The 19,123-nt window shown below is 36.8% G+C and overlaps 1 protein-coding gene across 7 annotated transcripts in view; it reads left to right on the top strand.

Moving 5' to 3' along the window:
• The window catches only part of Exoc6b (exocyst complex component 6B), a 459,484-nt gene that overhangs the window by 237,497 nt on the left and 202,864 nt on the right, over window positions 1-19,123 (top strand). For all 7 annotated transcript variants that reach the window (XM_085690547.2, XM_048416402.3, XM_085690545.2 and 4 more), the window contains exons 17-18: window positions 3,426-3,560; window positions 10,883-11,062. In XM_085690547.2, coding sequence (XP_085546673.2) covers window positions 3,426-3,560; window positions 10,883-11,062 — 315 coding nt within the window. The remainder of the gene's footprint in view (window positions 1-3,425; window positions 3,561-10,882; window positions 11,063-19,123) is intronic.

Raw genomic sequence — 19,123 nt, 5'->3', positions numbered from 1 at the left:
TTTGCAGTCACCCAGCCTTGGTAGAGGTAAGACTTCTCCAGTGGTTTGACTGCTTTGCTTTTCTGGTTTTCAGATTGAACACAAATTTCTGTCTCTGGGTTTTTATTATTCATGCTATACTCTTACTTTTTAATTTTTAAGTGAGCATGAAAGAACCACCACAGGACACACCAAGGACCAAGTTCTCAGCACAAGGAGAGTTGTTCGCCCCAGAGGGACAAAAGGCAGGGAATAAGAGTCAAAGTTAGGAGACAGAGGACAAGGGAAAAGAGAAAGGAACAAGATGCAGGGAAGGGTGTTTGCCCCAAAGGGACAAAGGATTTCCTCTGAATAGAGAGGAGACAGACATGGCACATAGGCAAATGACCATTTTCTTTCTTTTTTTATGTGTATGTGTGTGTGTGTGTGTGTGTGTGTGTGTGTGTGTGTGTGTGTATAAACAAACTATCCTTCACTATACATACCAATCCAAGTTCTCACTCCCTCCCCTTCCCCCACTGCCTCCTCAAACTCTCCCTTCCCACCCCCTTCCAATCCTCAGAGAAGGCAAGGCACACTACCCTGTGGAAGTTCCAAGGCCCTACCCACTATATCCAGGCCTAGCAAGGCATCCATCCAAAGAGAATAGGTTCCCAAAAGGCCAGTACATGAAGTAGGGATAAATCCTGGTGCCACTCCAGTCTGCCCCAGCCATGCAAATGTCAACCACAATCAGAGGGACCAGTTTGGTTCCATACTTGGTCTTTCCCAGTCCAACTGGAGTTGGTGAGCTCCCACTAGCTTAGATAGACTGTTTCAGTGGGTGTACCCATCATGGTCTTGACCTCTTTGTTCATATTCTCATTCCTCCCACTCAACAACTGGATCTCGGGAGCTCAGTCCAGTGCTCTGATGTGAGTCTCTGCTCTGTTTCCATCAGTTCCTGGATGAAGGTACTATGGTGATATTTAAGATATTTGTCTGTCTGACTGCAGGGCAAGTCAAGGTTGGACCCCCTCTCTTCTTTTGCTTGGGGTCCTAGCTGGAGTCATCCTCGTAGATTCCTGGGAATTTCTCTAGAGCCAGGTTTCTTCTAACCCTATAATGGCTCCCTCAATCAAGATATCTCTTTCCTTGCTCTCATCTCTGTTCTTCCTCCATCTCGACTATTCCATTCCCTCAAGTTCTCCTCACCCCTCTCCTTCTACCCTCTTTCAACAACCTTAGCCATCAGGGAAATGCAAATCAAAACAACTCCGAGATACCATCTTACACCTGTCAGAATGGCTGAGATCAAAAACACCAATGATAGCTTATGCTGGAGAGGATGTGGAGTAAGGGGAACACTCATCCATTGCTGATGGGAATGCAAACTTGTGCAACCACTTTGGAAATCAGCTTTCTGGTTTCTCAGAAAATTGAGAATCAACCTACCTCAGGATCCATTTGGGGGCATATACTCAAAAAATGTTCAATCATACTACAAAGGCAATTGTTCAACTGTGTTTATAGCAGCATTATTTGTAATAGCCAGAACCTGGAAACAGCCTAGATGCCCCTCAACCAAAAAATGGATAAAGAAAATGTGTTATATTTACACATTAGAGTACTACTCAGTGCTAAAAACAATGACATCTTGAATTTTGCATGCAAATGGATGAAATTAGAAAACGCTATCCTGTGTGAGGTAACACAGACCCAAAAAGATGAATACAATATGAACTCATTCATACGTGGATACTAGCTATAAGCAAAGGACATTGAGCCTATAGTTCATGATCCTAGAGAAGCTAAGTAATAAGGTGAACATATATAGATCCACCTGGAAATTGGAAACAGACAAGATCGCTTGATAAAATTGGGAATGTGGTGGGTGGTGGGAGAAGGGAGGGTGGAAGGGGAAGAAGAGGCAAATGACAATTTTTAAAGTGAAAAAGTGAAACCGTGCATTAGAATAAGTTGGTTTGTTTTGATTGGACATCTTAAATAGGTCAGTCAAATGGGGCTTCTGATTTCTGGACTTAAATACTTTGATAGTTGTACGTTAGTAGTCAACCTCAAGAGGAGGAAGTGGCCAAATAAGGGGATAGACGTAGGGTGCTAACTTTATCAATGTAATCTAACAGCTTAGCCAGGCAGAGGGAATGGAGAAAGGGCAAGGTCTGCCAGAGCCATTTTTGCCATACTTGGGTCTACTTGAGCTCTTTAGAGCATATACAAAATAGAAGGTTTCATTAGACTAAAAGGCCCAAAGTCACCTAGTCCTCTATACTGACATTCCCCATCTATTCCAGCCTTGCTACCACACATATTCTTACAAAAAATGTAAAATAAAATAGAGAAAGAAAGCTTCTCTCCTATAGACTATGAGGAATATAAATAGTTTCAGAGTTAAGAAATAGTAGGAAACACCTGTCTTTCTCTACCTGCCCTTTGCCTTGCTTTCCTTTTTCAGAGAGTATCTACAAAGCACAGAAAAGTGAGATCAGACATTCAGATCAATACTCAGAAACAAGCCATACTCCAGGGCTACCGTCCTACACGTCTGATAAAAGGCAGATGACCTGATTCAATATTAGTTCCAGTTAACTTACATAATTGAGAAAGTTGCTTTCTTTTTATTTCTTTTGTAGTAACATGGGAATTATTATTATGCTCATTTAACCTGTGTCTCCAGGTTTTGAAAAGATGGTACACAAAAAAATGTGTGAAATTCTTACCTCATTTCTCTTCCTTCTCCATCTCTAGAGTAATGAGGATGGTTTTTATTTAGTAATACTTGTGATTGTGAATGTGTGTGTGCTGGGAACAGAACCAGGGCCTCATGATTTCAAGCATGTACTCAACCACTATGCCCTATCTCTAGTTCCAGAATGAGCTTCCTCACAGATCTGTTGTATGAGAAGAGGGAGAAACTACCAATAGCAAATAATGTAATGTTCATAGTGACTGTCTGGCTTCGAAGTTACTTCATACATTTAATCTGAGGAAACAGATTGAGAATATTGGGAAAACTGTCAAGTTCAGGGGTTTTGTCTTCTCTGCCTTCTGTGTTCAGGTCCCTTCTCTTATGAACTAAGGTTGCTTGTTGGCTTCTCACACTGTAGTCACACATGTGTGCTTTCCTTAGGCCTAATTTTGAAACTTGTGTTGTCTTTTCAGTTATGCTTATTGCTTTACTGGCTTTTTATTTGTTTGATTCACTTGGCAATTATATTTCTTTTCTAGGCCCTAGGACTAGCAGCTTTTATCTTAGTTTAACCTTAAAAAAATAAATAAAAGAATATATTTGCTACATAGTGACAAGTGTTGCTTTAAATGGGAAAATGGAAGATTCTCCAGGAGGTTGACATGTTTTCTTGGAGTACTCTTCCTATAAGGTAGCCTGTGGAGCACCCTGCTGAGATCTCAGGTGAATTAGCATTACATGTGCTTTTGTTTTCTAGCTTGTTCAGATTATCATCAACACAACACACTTGGAGAAGTCCTGTAAATACTTGGAGGAATTCATCACCAATATCACTAATGTTCTTCCAGAGACGGTTCACACCACCAAACTCTATGGTACCACAACTTTCAAGGTGAGGACACATTCGTTAGCATAGAGGGGACAGTCATGAGCACACTCCATGGACATAGTCTGGAACATTTCATATGTGGCTTCATTTCTTCAAGATGATTTTTGACATGTCTTAAAAATAAGGGAGATTTTGGTTTGCTATTTTTTTCTAGAAAAAAAATATAGATGCCAGGGTGGTGTGTGTGTGTTCAAAATAACCACTACATTTCAACTACATTGTCTAGATAGTGTGCTTATAGCGGGTACAATATCAACTGTAAATTCTGTATTTGGTAACTCCTTCCTTTCCACGTCTAGCTTTTTAAATCTTAATTTTTAGTGACAAGTCCTTATCCCAAATAGTTAGCCATTTTCTAATTATTTTTCAAGGCCATGACTTTAGTTTTCACTGACCTTAGATGAGAGAAAATGACACCTTTGTAGAACAGAAGAAAGATGAATGGTGGGTGAGTTTCTGGAGCATAAAGACTTTCTATTAGAAGAAATCTGTGAGTCTTAATAAAATGTTGTCCATTACTGTGTGAATCTTGTCATAGGTTTTAGTCAGAAACATGTTACAATTTTAAACATTAGAAATACTGAGTTTGATATAAAAATGAACCAGAGTGGAGATCAGGCCTTGTTACGTAGCTCTGGCTGGTCTAGATTTCTGTGTAGGCCAGGCTGGCTTTGAACTCACAGAGATCTGCTTGTCTTTCCTCCTGAGTAGCTGGGATTAAAGGTTGGCACCATCACACTCAGCGTGGTTTTTTTTTCATGATTGTTGTAGTTTTAAACATGTTGTATAACATTCAAAAATCCCAAAATGATGACAATTAGATAAATAGTTAAAGAGATTTAACCATAGTCCATGTCCCTTGTTGTTTCCCTTTTTCTATCCTTTTATCTTTTCTCTGTTTGTGGGTACCATTTCTCAAAAGTTGCTGCCAATGAAGAAATCAGAATTAATCTAGTGATTAGAATCTATGAAAGGGGGACTTTTGGAAGAATTTAACTGTTCATCATTGTTAGAAATATGTGCAATGTTGAACATGACCCAGTCCTTCCATCTCTGTGATAGCTGCCAGACTGAGTGAGGTGTTTACAAGATGACCCCGGCATTCTTCATATTACCAATAAGATTACATAAGATAAATTCATTACCAATAATCCTAAATTCATGCCATCCCTTTTGTATTGCTCAGTAATGTCTGATTACAGCAGCCATGATATTCATGGGCAGTTGGTTCAACAGTTCTCACTGCAAATCTCTAAAAGATCCTCCCAGATCACTTCTATATTACTTGCAACATTTTGACAATGTAAATGGTAATGTTGTCATATATATTGTTTAGGAAATGATGACATGATAATAACTATGCACAAGTTCAGCCCAAGCTCTGTTTTTTTTATCTTGAATAGTTTCAGTCTGCTTTTGATTAAATTCAGAGATGAGAAAACGACAGCCACAGAGCACTGATCACATATTGATACTGACGCCTCTTTAGAGAAGACTTCCATAATAAGGAGACCCTCAGAATGGCACGACAATGTGATCAGTGCTCCGAGAGCTTCAGAGATTTCACCAAGGCATGTTAGTGGGAGCCAAAATGATTCTTACGTATTATCATTCTTAGAGTATGGATAGAGACTTTGTTGTAGAATGTTTCTGTTTGCTCCACTATGAAAGCTAAAACTTTTCTTCAAAGAAAATGTAGGTGTAACTATCATTCAATGTTTGGCAGAGAATAAGGTGTGAGACTCAGTAGACTGTCTTCCAGATGGCGAATATGCTGGATCTACTCATGCTCTCCTCAGCCTGTCTCATTTGTAAAATTTCAATGACTTTTCAAATTATATTTTGAAATCCATTTAAAGGATGCTTGATACTGTGTTATATTGGGTTTTAGAAAGGAAGTTTTCATTTGTTTTTGATACAGAGTTTCACATGCTAGCCCAGGTTATCCTAGAACTCACTGTTTAGTCTACCTTCTGAATGTTGGGAGTGCGTATGTGAGCCCCCACTCCTAGCATGTCTAGTATTTAGAATGCTGAGGGGAATGAAGAGCAGGTAGGAAATTGTGGAGGCTGAGCAGCCAGTTAAACACTGAGCAGAGGAGTAGTGCAGAGGACATTAAAGGTCATGCTTGCAGCGCTTTTATTAGAAACATCGATCACTCAAAGCATGCTGAAAGCTTACTTTTACCAGGGCTATTTCAGATGAGCCAACCCAGAATTCAATGTAAACATGGCAACTAGGAAAGCTCCATGTTGTGTGTTTTCCTAAGCTACTGTTTCCTGAAACCTTTCCCTTACAGATGGAAATCTTTATGCTGGAAAAGAGGCAGACACACTCAGAAGGTCTTGAAGGTCCCTCTTGTTTCTTCTGCCAAGAGTGACATAATCCAGCTGGCATGCTTGACTTTTCCCACTCAGAAGGTTCTCCTGTCTGTTTTAAAACAGAGACCAAAGCTATTTACTAATTCACTTTATCATAAGTACTGTTTATATTCCTATTGTGTGGCAATATGGTAGGAGAGAATTTTGTAGGAGAGAAAAAGTCTGTTGACTTAGAGCTTCTTTGAGGCACAGGGAACACAGACACTGTTACCTTTTGGAAAGAGCTGTAGAAAGTACTAGAATAAATACATTTGATACCTTCAGTCTATTGTCTATCCAGCAGGTTTTAATAAAGCATCTGCTGTGCTTCTGGTAATATTATTAGCCTGAACAATGTAAGTGTTGCTTTATTTTATGGAACTTATATTCTAATGAACTGATAGCTGATAAGTAGATTTAGCTAATGATATGAACTAGTCGTTGGGATGGTGGTGATGACCTGACATCATATTCAAATCCAGAATCCTTTAGATTTCTTTAGATGTGCATTTTCATTAAAGGGAATAGTGAGGCAGTGGATTCTAGTATATTCAGGGATGGTAAGTGGCCTATTTACAAGCAATCACTGGTGGAAGTGTGAAGCGTCCCTGTGGTAACAGGCTATATGCTTTCTAGCCCTTCAGGACTTAATAAATACTGTAGTTTTTGTTCTGAAGTTAAATGTGAAGTTTCTACATTGGGACTGTGGTATGATGATCTAATTTCTCTTTTCTCATTGTAAATTAAGTGTGGAAGATGTTGGTTCAAGTTGGATGTCATTGAAATAGTCCAGATAAACAATAGGACTCAGATGGAGTGGTAGAGCTAGAAGTGGAGAATGTTTTGAAGACAGAAATGGCAAATTTTTAGTAACTTTTTAAAGTAAATTTTTTAGTAAAATTTCTTAAGTAATTCCAATAACTGAGAAAGGAAGCATTATTTTCAAACTTTAAATGTAATTATTATCTTATTTCCCCTTCTTTTTCTTCCTTTTTATCTCTTCATGTGCACCCCCTATTAATGGCCTTCTCTTCTTTAGTCATTGTTGTTGCCCATATAAATGTTTGTATATGTGTATATGTATGGCACAATACATGTATATAGGGCAAGAATTTTTGGGGAAGAAACTGCCTGCTCCATGAGGTGGCCAGAAAGAAAAAAAAATGACGTAGAAGGGAGCCAGAGTCCTCATACCCTCTTTATGCACCTTGTGACCTCATTTCTTCCCAGTAATCCCCAACTACTAAAGGGTCTACATTTTCCTGATAGTCCGAAATTCACTGGTGAATTCTGTAAAAAAATTAAGGATGATATTATACCCGTTTTTTATAATGTATTTCTAGAAAATCATAGCAGAGAATCCTACCAGTTTCATTTTATGAGGTCTGCTTACCCTAATATCAAACTCACACATAAGATAGGAAAGTTTCATGGGGGTCACAAACATGAACAAAACTCATTATAAAGTAGAAGTGCACTGTAGCTAAGTGCTACTCATTTTAGGTCTGCAAATGTGCGCCAGCATTCAGCCATTAGTCAATGGAAGTCATCATGTCAAACCAACTAAAAAAAAGAAAAGCTGTATATCAGTAGGTAAAGAAAAATACTTATTTATGCTAAATTCTCAAAAAACAGTAATCAAGACTGGGATAGGGACTTTTCCTCTACCTTAAAAAAATACCCATAAAACCTGCACAGATAGTGTCATATTTAATGGTGAGAGGCCAGATGTTTTCCTACTAAGATCATGAACAAGGAAACAGAGCTGCCCTCTTTTAGCACTCTGCCCCATCTAACAACAGAAGACAAGGAAAGCTGTGTGGAGAGGGAAGAAAAATAAAACTCTTTGTTTGTAAATATCAGGAGTGACTGTAGAAGATCCTAATGAAGCAACAGACTAATGAAAAGAACAGATTATATTAAGGTTCAGGTTACAGGTTAGCATTAAAGTCAGTTTTTTCTTCCTATTAATAGTAACCAACTAGAGTTTGAAGTTTGACAAAAAACAACAGCTACAAATTCTATATTAGTAACCAGAAGTAAGACAGATTACTTAATCTGGCAAAATGCAATTCCTATATGATGAAAATTACAAAACTCTGATGAAAAAAACCAAAGATCTAACTATTTTTCATGTTTATGAGTGGGAGGACAATGTTATCTGTCTTGGTTTTTCCTAACCACGTGTCTGTTTACTACATCCTCTTTCAACATCTCAGCAAATTATTTTGTGGATCTTTAAAGTAAATTTGGAAAGGTAAAACACACAGTTTTAAAAAGTACAGTTAGAAGATTGAGTCCTTGAGTTCATGCCTTACTGCCCTGCGCTCGGCCTCGCCTGCAAGAACCACGCGGGACACAGGATTCTTCTGCAGAAAAGCTTTATGCCTCTTGGGAGCTAGAGCATAAGCCACATGGCGGAGACCCAGATATGATGGAACCCATCCCTTATATAGGAAACAGACCCTGCTTCGGACGTGTCATTCTTGGATTGGTCAATTGTCCATAATCCCAGGTGAATGCCTCGGGAGTCGGCGGGGACAGTAGTGGAAAAATACCAACACGTGTGCGTTCACCTGGCGGTGAAGCCGGATGTCAGCGCCATCTTGATGATGGAGAATGTGGCTGCGGCCTTCTACACCTTACTATAAATGAAGATACAGAAATGAGATAGTATAACATTGGCAGGAAAATACTCAAATAGATGAATAAAGTGAACTACCCTCCCTAACACTAGGCATATTCATTGGTATTCAACTCATCTTTTGGAAAGAGTAAAGGCCATGTAATAGATAATGGAGTGGAATTTTACTTTTCAACCAAAGATTCTGGACATCTGTGAAAACAGCAAAACCTACAAGAATTCCAGATGCACACCTTACATCTATCTAACATTAACTGAAAACGTAAACTCTAAATAAAATGTACAATACTACAACCCTTTGCAGATAACTTAAGAAAAAATGTAGATGACCCTGGATTTGGCAATTTTTTTCCCCAGTACAGAGGTAAAGTTTAACTACTTAGGAAAGCAGTGTGGAAGATCTTAAAAAATTAAAAGTAACAATTTTATATGATATAGTAATCCTGTTACATGTTCTTATAGTGCTGGCCATGATAATCAAGATAGGGAATCAACCTGCAATCAATCAGTAGATATATGGAAAGGGAAATGTGGTGTAGAAACTCAAGTGAATCCTGTATATTGGCTTATGAAAAAGAATTTTTCGTCATTTTTAGCATCTTGGATAATCCCAGGAGACATTATGTTAAGAGAAATAACCATAGTAAAACCAATATTGATGATCTTACTTCCATATTGAATCTAAAAAGTTGAACTTGCATAAGTAGAGCAGAGCATGGTCACAGAAGACTTTGATAGTGGTTAGGCCATTTTGGTCATAGAGCACCACATTTTTGAAGCAGTTCAAGAGCTCATTTTTCAGCAGATAGTTAAAGTTAATAAGTGTATTGTATCTTGAAAATTTCTGATAGAATCTTTTTAAAAATTTTCTACACAAAAATAAATATTTGAAGTAATGCATGCCATTCTGAGCTTGATTTGTATATGCTAATTATCTCATTATGTTACTGTATACATTATGTCATTTACAATTATCTATACATTCAAAATACCTTGTTGAGCATGACAAGTATCTATAACTTTGTCAGTTAATAAATTTTAAAGCATTCTTCATGTAAATAAATACTGTCTTTAGCTATATAATGAACTCAAAATCATGCAAAATTTGAGAAAGAAATTATAGAGAAGAAAAAGTTAAAGACGAATTTAGCAATTGGAGGTTGCAGAACTCTGTTTCTGACTGTGAAAAAAAGATTCTAGTTATTCCTTATAGATTTTTGCCTTGGTCTAAAAAGAGCAAGAGTATGGAAAATCCAAGTCTTGACCTCAGTCTTATGCTTCAATATTTCTGGGGGGTCAGAGGTGACCATGAAGCAATCAGATACATGGACCATGAGGTAGAATGCATTTGGAGTAGATCTGTGTTGAAGATAGACCTGGAAACCATAGAAAATAATTAAATCACTCAGAGAAATTGAGAATATTTTAGACTAGAGTGATTATACTCCATGGATGAGCCATACAGTGAAGGTCATGGGAGGTAAGTGTTAGGTAGAGCTTTAATAGAAATCAAGGAAGCTCAGACTGAAAAATGAATATCAGATATGGTAACAAGTTGTACATGGCATTTTTCATATTAGAATCCTTATTGTTCTGTTTATATTGCATATTCATTTATCCTGATAATACCTTTCCTGGAAAAATAAGTCCAAAATACTTATTAGAGAATTTAATAAGGTAGTGTATGACATGAATACAGGGTGACACAAAAGTTATGTGATCTAGGAGCTCTTTGATGCTGTTTCAGCATCCTTTTTAGGACTGTGCTGGATAGAACAGGATCTTATGGAATATGTGTATAAGTCCTTGAAAGAGCCTTATGATAAAGAAAACTCAGTTCTGACAGTAACCAGTGAAAGTAGATTAAGTTATAGCAGAGGTATATTTACAAGCAGCTGAAGGAACCAGGGGATGTAGGAAATTTGGGAATGAAGGAGCTTTTTTTTTTTGGAGTCACACAAAGAGTCAAAATGGAACCTGTTTCTGAGAGTAAATTTACCTTTTGACATAAATGAGAAAATAAAAGGAAATAGATTCCAGGGATGTTTGTAAATATATTTTCCTCATTTAGTGAGGAAAAAGATAGCTTTTCTTATAGATCACTTAACCCTACCCTCAGCAAGAGGGAGGGAGACAGTGGGTACATGTAAAATTTGATTAGAAAAGGTTCCTTTGGGATGTTCCTGGAAGCTGATATGATTCAGCACTCCAAGCTCTGTTGCTAGGAGGATATAGACATGTGGTAGTTACATGACATACATGTTTGACTTTTTTATCCTGGACATCTGAATGTGTTTTTACATTTAAGTATTATTTCCCAGGATGCTAGACATGCGGCTGAAGAAGAGATATATACAAATTTAAATCAGAAGATTGACCAGTTTCTGCAGCTGGCTGACTACGACTGGATGGCTGGAGAGTTAGAAAGCAAAGCTAGTGATTACCTAATTGACCTTATTGCCTTCCTTCGGAGCACATTTGCTGTATTCACACACCTGCCTGTAAGTGACCATCACTTCTAGTTCCTTTAAACTAGCGTTGAAAAAGATCTTTACTTCTCATTTAAGCGGACAGGGGCCTCTTTAATGTCTAAGAGCTCCTAGTAGATAAATAAATTCGTAAAGTAGTTTTCAGGCCTCCCATGTACTTTGTTTTTAAAGACTTTTACATTTTGTCTATGATGTCAGGTCTTCCAAATAAGTTCAAAGTCATTAGTATAGGACATGGCAAATACCTCATAAAGAATATCAAAGAAACTTGCTAGTTAACATTTAAGGTTGGTTTCTTTTAATTTTAGGACGTTCTTTGATTTTTTTTTTTTTATGATTTGAAATTCTTTGTTGAACCTCTTATCTTTTTATCTGGTTTGTAGTTGTTTTCTGGTTATATTAGTCACAATCATTTAAAGTTGTGTTTATTAACGTATTATTTATATACATATTGATGGGTTTGATTTTTAGTGGTATGTTCATGATTCTTTCTCGTACTTTTTGTTTGCTCTTAGACATTGCCTTCTACAGGTAGATATCTAGAAAGAGTGTTAGAAGTAGTTTGATGCACAATTAAAAATAGTTTTTTTAAGAAAAACAAACTAAAACCAAAAAACCAGTTTGTAAGGTGTTGGTGTCTGTGTACCACTTGCTTGCCTTTTAGCTTTTCCTTTACTCTGAGTGTTTGTGTGCACCTCAAATTTATATGTTGGACCTAATTACCCCTTTGACAGCAGGCTTACCCTTACCAGACATGAAGTCTGTTATCATTTGAACCTTAAATTCCCAGGTTCCAGTATGCGAGAAACAAAGTTTTGTTGTTTATAAGCTGTCAGTGATATTTTTGTTGTTTATAAACTGCCTGATCTGCTGTGTTTTGTTACTGCAACAGGAATATATTTAAAAACAACCTACCTGATATTCTTATATATTTGTCTTGAGCTGAGTTCCTATGTCTGAGCTACTGTGACACTTTGGATAATCTCACTCTACCTTTCAAAGGTTTTGGCATAAACCTTTTATTTTCCTGAGCTGTTAAGGTTTAGAATTCAGCAAATGTCATAATGGAAAATTTGGTTCTCAGATCTCTAATTTTAGCACTCTAGTTCTTTGAAAGTAAGAAAAATTGTTTTAAATATGTAATAACTATTTTCTTTCTGGGACCCTAGGACCTAATTCTGGTTCTTTGTTTATTATCTGTGCTGGAGTTTGGCCAGTGCTGCTAAGGACAGCTGATGATCCTCAGATCACATTAAAAAGATTCTGCCTTTTCTGTAGTTTTATTCTCTTTAGTCCTCCATGCTCATAGCTGGAGCTAGTTCTGTAGACCAGGCTGGCCTTGAACTCATGGAGATCTGCTTGCCTCTGCCTCCCAATAACTGGGATTAAAGGAGGGCCCTACTACTGCCGAGTATCCTGACAACTTGAATTAAAAGCGTGCCGCAATTCCGCGGAGTATGAATTTTGATGTCTTTGAAGAAAAGAATTGTCTAATTTTTTTTACTTCTAGTTGTGCTTAGGAAAATTGTCTTACAGAAAATTGTACTAGTTTATCTCACTTCACCCTAATAACAAAAAAGGACAAATCTAGCACAAAATATTTTAAAAATTCACTGGAGCTGGAGAAAACAGCTCAGTTATTAAGAGTACATGCTGCTCTTGCAGAAGACCTGGGTTTAGTTGCCAGGACATACATGGTGGTTTACAACCATCTGTGCTAGCTTTTTGCCTCTGGGTACCAGGCACATGCACAATACAGTTATATAAATATAGGCCATACATATGATAAAAATCAGCAAATCTTTAAAAAATACAGAATAAACTTACAATTATGAGTAAAAATGAATTAAAATTGAATATCAATTCTAGATGTTGAGAGACAGTAATTTAAAAACTACTATCTAGGATTTATTATAAAAATACAAAAATGGCTCTAGATTCTAAAAATATTTTAGTATTTGACTTTCCCAGTTACTATGTAAATGAGAGAATATATCTTGGTATATAGTTATAACCTATAAATTTACAAGGACATTATATAATATCTAGTGTTCATTCTTGACTTAAAAATAAAATTCACTAAAATATAAGTAGACTAATGCTTTAATAATCGGAACTTCAACAGGTATTATAAATTTAACTAGGTTATACTAAACACATGAATTTACATTAATGTCATCAGGAGGTTAAAAATTCTTATCACCAATGTTTTACAAGTTTCCTTAAATAGATAAGATTTTCTAAGAAAAAATTGCAATTGCAGTAGTCAGAAGTGTGCCTCAGTTTTACTGCTATAACATATCTAAATAATTGTAAAGAGTAGAATTTTCTTTCTGTGTATCCTTAATAAGTAATTAGTAGAAATCATAGAATTACATACAAGTGTCCTTGGGAATACTTTGTGGTGCAGAGTTTTCCAAGTCTCATCAAATTATCATGAGCACCACATGAATTTCATAAGGAAATATGTTAGTTAAATTATTCTAAAATTGACAGTAAAGCAAAATTAGACACTATTAAAAATATAATTGTGGTTCATACCTATTAGATATGAAATGCTATAGAGCAAAATAAGGAATAGTCTTTCAAACTAGAGTAGACTGACATTAAAGGAGTAGAATTCAAAAATCTGTAAGTATTTCAGGATCTGTGAAAGAACTGCTATCTCAATTAAAAAAAAAAAGGCTTTCGATAAAATTGCTACTACTCTCGGCCGGTTTGGTTGAAGATGTAAGTTTTTGCTTTTTATATGACTGTGAATCCTACACTGAATAAATATTTGAGTCTTCCTAGGAAAATATTTGGGAAACAAGATATTGGTGCATTTTCTATAGTCTGAAAATATGTCAGTGTTCTAAAGTTGACACCAATACTTGAAGTCATCAGATACAAGACTGATAGCTTGCTTGCTTGCTGCTGAAAAGAAGGTGAAATGGAATCCATGCTCATCATAGACAGCAATTTCAATGTGTGCTTTCAATAGAGCCTGTCATACAATAAAATTTACAGCTGATAGAGAGCTTTTCAAAGATCATACTCAGAAATTAGAAAATATTAAAAATATTCTATATAGTTTGAGCTGAATTTTAGTGTACATCTTTACATATTAATCATGTTCTGCGTAGTAAATGTATAGAATTTATACTTCCAGATTTAATTATACTTTTCCATGTGTAACTTTCGTGTTTTCTTTTGTTTATCTTCCTGGTTTTTATTTTTATTTTTTTTTTCTGTGTGAAACATTTGATCTCTTTTTAACTCTAGTGGAGTGAGTGGGTAGGTGATACTTAGAATTATATTCATCTGTAGAATTTCTCAGTCTCCAAGAATTAATTTTATGTATATATAAAGCAATATTTTATTGAAGAACTATTTTTCCACTGGATTTTATTTTATTTTTTTGGAGAAAATGAGGAATAATATTTTGTCTCTTGTGGTTCCTCTGTCTTTGTGTGACAATCATGTGAGTAGATCTTTCAATACCATAAGGAGAAAGCACAGAGTCAAAGGTCTGTGTAGAAGGTTAGGGCTGGCTATGTTGTATCAGTGCTTTTACACTCATTTCCCTGCATCTGAAAAGCACTCTCTCCTGTGCTCCTGGCCATGCGCTGTTTGATGCAGTGAGCCTTGAACCAGCATCAGCTCCCAGAGCTTCTCACCATGCTTCAATTAGTTTATTGAACTTTTAGGCCATTTTTTAACTCAAAGTGCAATATTTTATCACTTATGTCATGGTTTTTCATGAAGTTTCCACTTTTTTGTCTATTTTGAGATGCTCTTTCATAAATACCTTGTTGCCTCTCATTGTGTGCTGAGCTGACTGTACATTTCAGGTTATTGTTCCATTTCATCATGTACTGTTCAGAACTGAGGTAGGAGAAAATTGAAAAATCCTAATTCCTCAAGATTATGTCTATAAATGCCTTGTATCTTTCTTGATTAAAATGAATAACTAGATAGATAAATGAAAATTTCTTTCTGATATTCATTTATTAGTTTTTACATACTAAGCTTCAGTGTGGTATTTTCATACATGGCTTCAGTACACCTTGAGAGATGTCTTTCTTATCACCACACTGCTTGGATTGATCAGTCATTAGAGTCATTAGAATCAGATATGTTTCATTTTTGAAACTTCCTACTCTGGTTTTTCACAGACAGCTAATGAGATAGACTAGCATTTGTGTTCACTTTCCCCAGAATACCAGGTAATTTCTCTGTGGAATTCTGGTACATTACTAGAGAAGGAGGGATGAGGCAAGAGCTTTTTCTAAGAACAAATCCACTTTATTCATCTTATGTATAGTGTGAACATTTTCTTTTCAGACTTTAAATTCTAAGTCAAGAGAATAAATGCTGCAAAATTTGTGTGTGAAGAGAACTGCAAAGGAACAGGTAGAGAATGCCTTCTCTTAAATCTTGAGATTTCTCATTTGTTGCCTTTGTTAGGGATGCAGCACAACAGTGACATGGTGGGAAAGGTCAGTGTCTCTGTGTTTGTGTGTGTGCATGTGTGTGTGTGCGCATGCACACATGGGTGCACAGGTGTGCATGCATATATGTGATCGTGTGTAGTTAGGTGATGGAGGGTGTACTAATTATATCCATGAGTTAATGAATTTATGGGATGGGATTTTACTGGGTTTTTTTTCTTGGTGACCAAGATGTCTTTGCCTATTTTCGTGTGGTATCCTAAATGACCATCATAGTGTTTCCAAGGTAGTCTCTTAACGATTATCATATTCCTTGAGATGACTGATGAAGCAAGTACCCAAACATTTACCTCAGATTATAGTCATTAATTCACTGTTGAATGCATATTTATGCATTTTGTATACTTAGCATCAAAGCATATTTTTCTTGTCTTTTTTATTGGTTTTTTAGATTTTAATTTATTTACAATGTTTCTCTTTCCTCCTTAAACTCCCTCCCGTAAACTCTTTTCCACTTTCCTTCAAATTTATGGCGTCTTTTTTCAGCAATTGTTATTGCATTCATTTATGTATTTCTGTATACATATATTGTGGTGATTTTAATAATAATTGCTCCCATAGACTCATGTGTTTGAATGTTTAGTCATTGGGGGTGACACTATGTGAAAAGATTAGAAGGGTTTGGAAGTGTAGCCTTGTTGGAGTAAGTGTATCCATACTTTTGATATTTTGACAAAGAATTTGACTGTCTTTTGTCATTCTTCAAATATTGCCTGAGACTAAATTGATGTATTTTGGATTAGTGGATTTGACAGAGGAGATTTCAAGACAGTATAGTATTGACTGTACAGTATGTTTATTAGTAATCACTCTTATGCAGATCTCTAATGAAAAGGATGAAGCTGGGCAAAGAGAAATACAAAAACTAGTTTTAAGAGAAAAAGAACAATTAAAAGTGTAATGAAACTAAGCCCAGTGATTAGGAAGATAAAAAGTTTAAAGGAAAGCCTGATATTAAATGGTTTAAAGTGCGTTGTAACCTCAGGAAAGACCCCATTCTCTTGTAAAAGGAGTGGTGGGCTGCTTCCAGCCACCTGGCTCCAGGCCGCCTGGCTAATTCCTGAAATAATTACACAGAAACTGTATTCATTTAAACACTGCCTGGTCCATTATATCTAGCCTCTTCTTGGCTAACTCTCACATCTTGACTAACCCATATCTAATAATCTGTACGCTACCACGAGGTTGTGGCTTACTGGCATGAGTCTAGCCAGTGTCTGTCTCGGGAAGGGGAATCATGGCATCTGCCTGACTCTGTTTTCTTTCTCCCAGAATTCTGTTCAGTCTACTCCACTTATCTGAATTCTGCCCTATCAAAAATCCAAGGCAGTTTCTTTATTAACCAATGAAAGTAACACATAGACAGAAGGCCCACCTACTCCACCATTCCTGGTACCAAAATCTATATTAGGGTTTGTTAGAGTAGCAAAACTTACAGGATATATTTATATATTCATACATACACACACACACACACACACACACACACACACACACACACACGTGTATATGGTTACAGGCTGTAATCTAGCTAGTTCAGCAATGGCTATCTACAGACGGGTGGTTCAAGAATCCAGTAGTGACTCTGTCCACAAAAGTGGATGTCTCAGCTGGTCTTCAGTATATAATTGAAATCCCAAAGAAGTGGACTCTAATGCCAGTAAAGGAATGGTACTTGCTAGTGAGAGTGAATGCAAGCTTACTTCTTCCATATCCTTTATATAGGCTACCAGCACTAGGTGAGATATAATTGAAGGTATATCTTCACACCTCAAAGATCAGATTAGAGTGTGTACTCAGTTGTTTGGATTTTAATTAATTTCAGAGGGAATCAAAGTTGACAACTATGAATAGCCATCACATATACATATACATATATATAATATCACACATATATGTATATTCATATATGTGATATGTATATATATATCCTGTTGAGTTCATATACTGTTGCTTGCTTGTTTATATGTTTTTATGACTGATCATTTTGTGCTGGATAACAGAGCATATTTTTACGGATTTATCTTTTAAGCTGGGCAGTGGTATACAACTTTAATCCCAGCTCACTAGAGGCAGAGGTGGGTGGATCTCTTTGAGTTTGAAACCAGTTTGGTCCACAGAGTGAGTTCCAGGACAGGGCTACACAGAGAAAACCTGTCTCCAAGACAAAACAAAAAGAAAGAAAAAAGAATTTATCTTTGTTATTCTGATACCTGCCTCTTAAAATTGCCGGAGAAAGATTGGGGTGGGGCATTGTCTCAAGTAGCAGAACTGGAGCTAAAGGATCCAGATTTTGTTTCCTGTCTGCTGTCAGTGTGTATGTGTATAACTCAGGGCAAAGTCTGCCCTAACTGTTGATACTGTGGTTTCATGTTCCATGCTCTTAATTTGTGTCCAAATGCAGTGCTACCTTTCCTTGGCCTTTTCCTGCCTAGAAGCTGTCTCTTAAGAGAAAGTTATTTTCTATTCTTTCCATTGGAAGAAACTCTTCTAAAACTCACATTTTTCATTTTCATTCTGCTTAACTTTGAGAACTACTGACTTTCCAAGTAATTGTCCACTGATGAATCATCTCTGCCTCTTGTTGAGAATCTTCTTTATGACTATTAAGACTTTCTCAACTAGGAGGCAGGGAGATGGCTCAGCAGGTAAATCACTTGCTATACAAGTGTAAACCCAAAGTGTAAGAGTTTCAGTCTCTAGAACTCACTTAATCTCTGTTGCCAATGTTACAGAGGCAGGGAATCTCTGAGGCAAGCTAATTAGAGTTGTCAAAATGGTGAACTCTGGGATCAGTGAGAGACACTGCTTCAATATATAAGGTAGAGAATAATGGAAAGACACATTACATCAACTTTTGGCTTCCACATGCACATTCACAATTGTGCCTGTACACATGTGCCCACACACATTCAGTCATCATACTACCCACACACATATATGCAAAAAACAAATTTCCCCAGCGGTACCCCATATTCTCTTCTTGTTTAACAAAGATGCTCCTCTCAAACCAAAGTAGTGCTGCTCATTTAGCACATCCAGAACTTTGCTACCCTAAGCCTTTGTACCATGTCTTTATCATCTGCTTTTACTACCCTATAGTATATGTAGTCCATTTACATCCATCAAATCACATTTCAAAGAACACACTCTGGAGGTTTCTCTAGTTCTAACCATTACCCAAATGGGGCGTCTTCCTTTTTAGGCGCTTCTTATATGGCAAGAGCTCATTTTGACTTTGGGTAGGTATGTTGCCTCTGTGTCTGAGTCAGGAAGGGAAAGGGTGGCAATTACAAAGTGGATGTTTGCTTCACCTGCTTTCTTGCTTTCTGTCGTTCTAATCCTTGAAGACAGAAGCCTCCCCACTAGAAAAGTGTGGGCAATATGTGCAAGTTATGGCAATATGAACTCAAGAGGGAGTGCGCTTTGCAAGGGGCAGGGCCGGGGCCAGGATTTTGTTCCTCTGTACCATCTTACTGATTATTGCTGCCTGGGGATAAGACCTGGTATTGTATCACTGTCTGTGGATAGCAATGCTTTGCATTAATGATACACAAGTTTTTGTGAATTTTGTTTGCTT

Source organism: Myodes glareolus, chromosome 6, assembly GCF_982192425.1.
Source record: "Myodes glareolus chromosome 6, mMyoGla1.1, whole genome shotgun sequence".
NCBI lineage: Eukaryota > Metazoa > Chordata > Mammalia > Rodentia > Cricetidae > Myodes > Myodes glareolus.
This window is presented reverse-complemented; position numbering and strand designations above follow the sequence as displayed.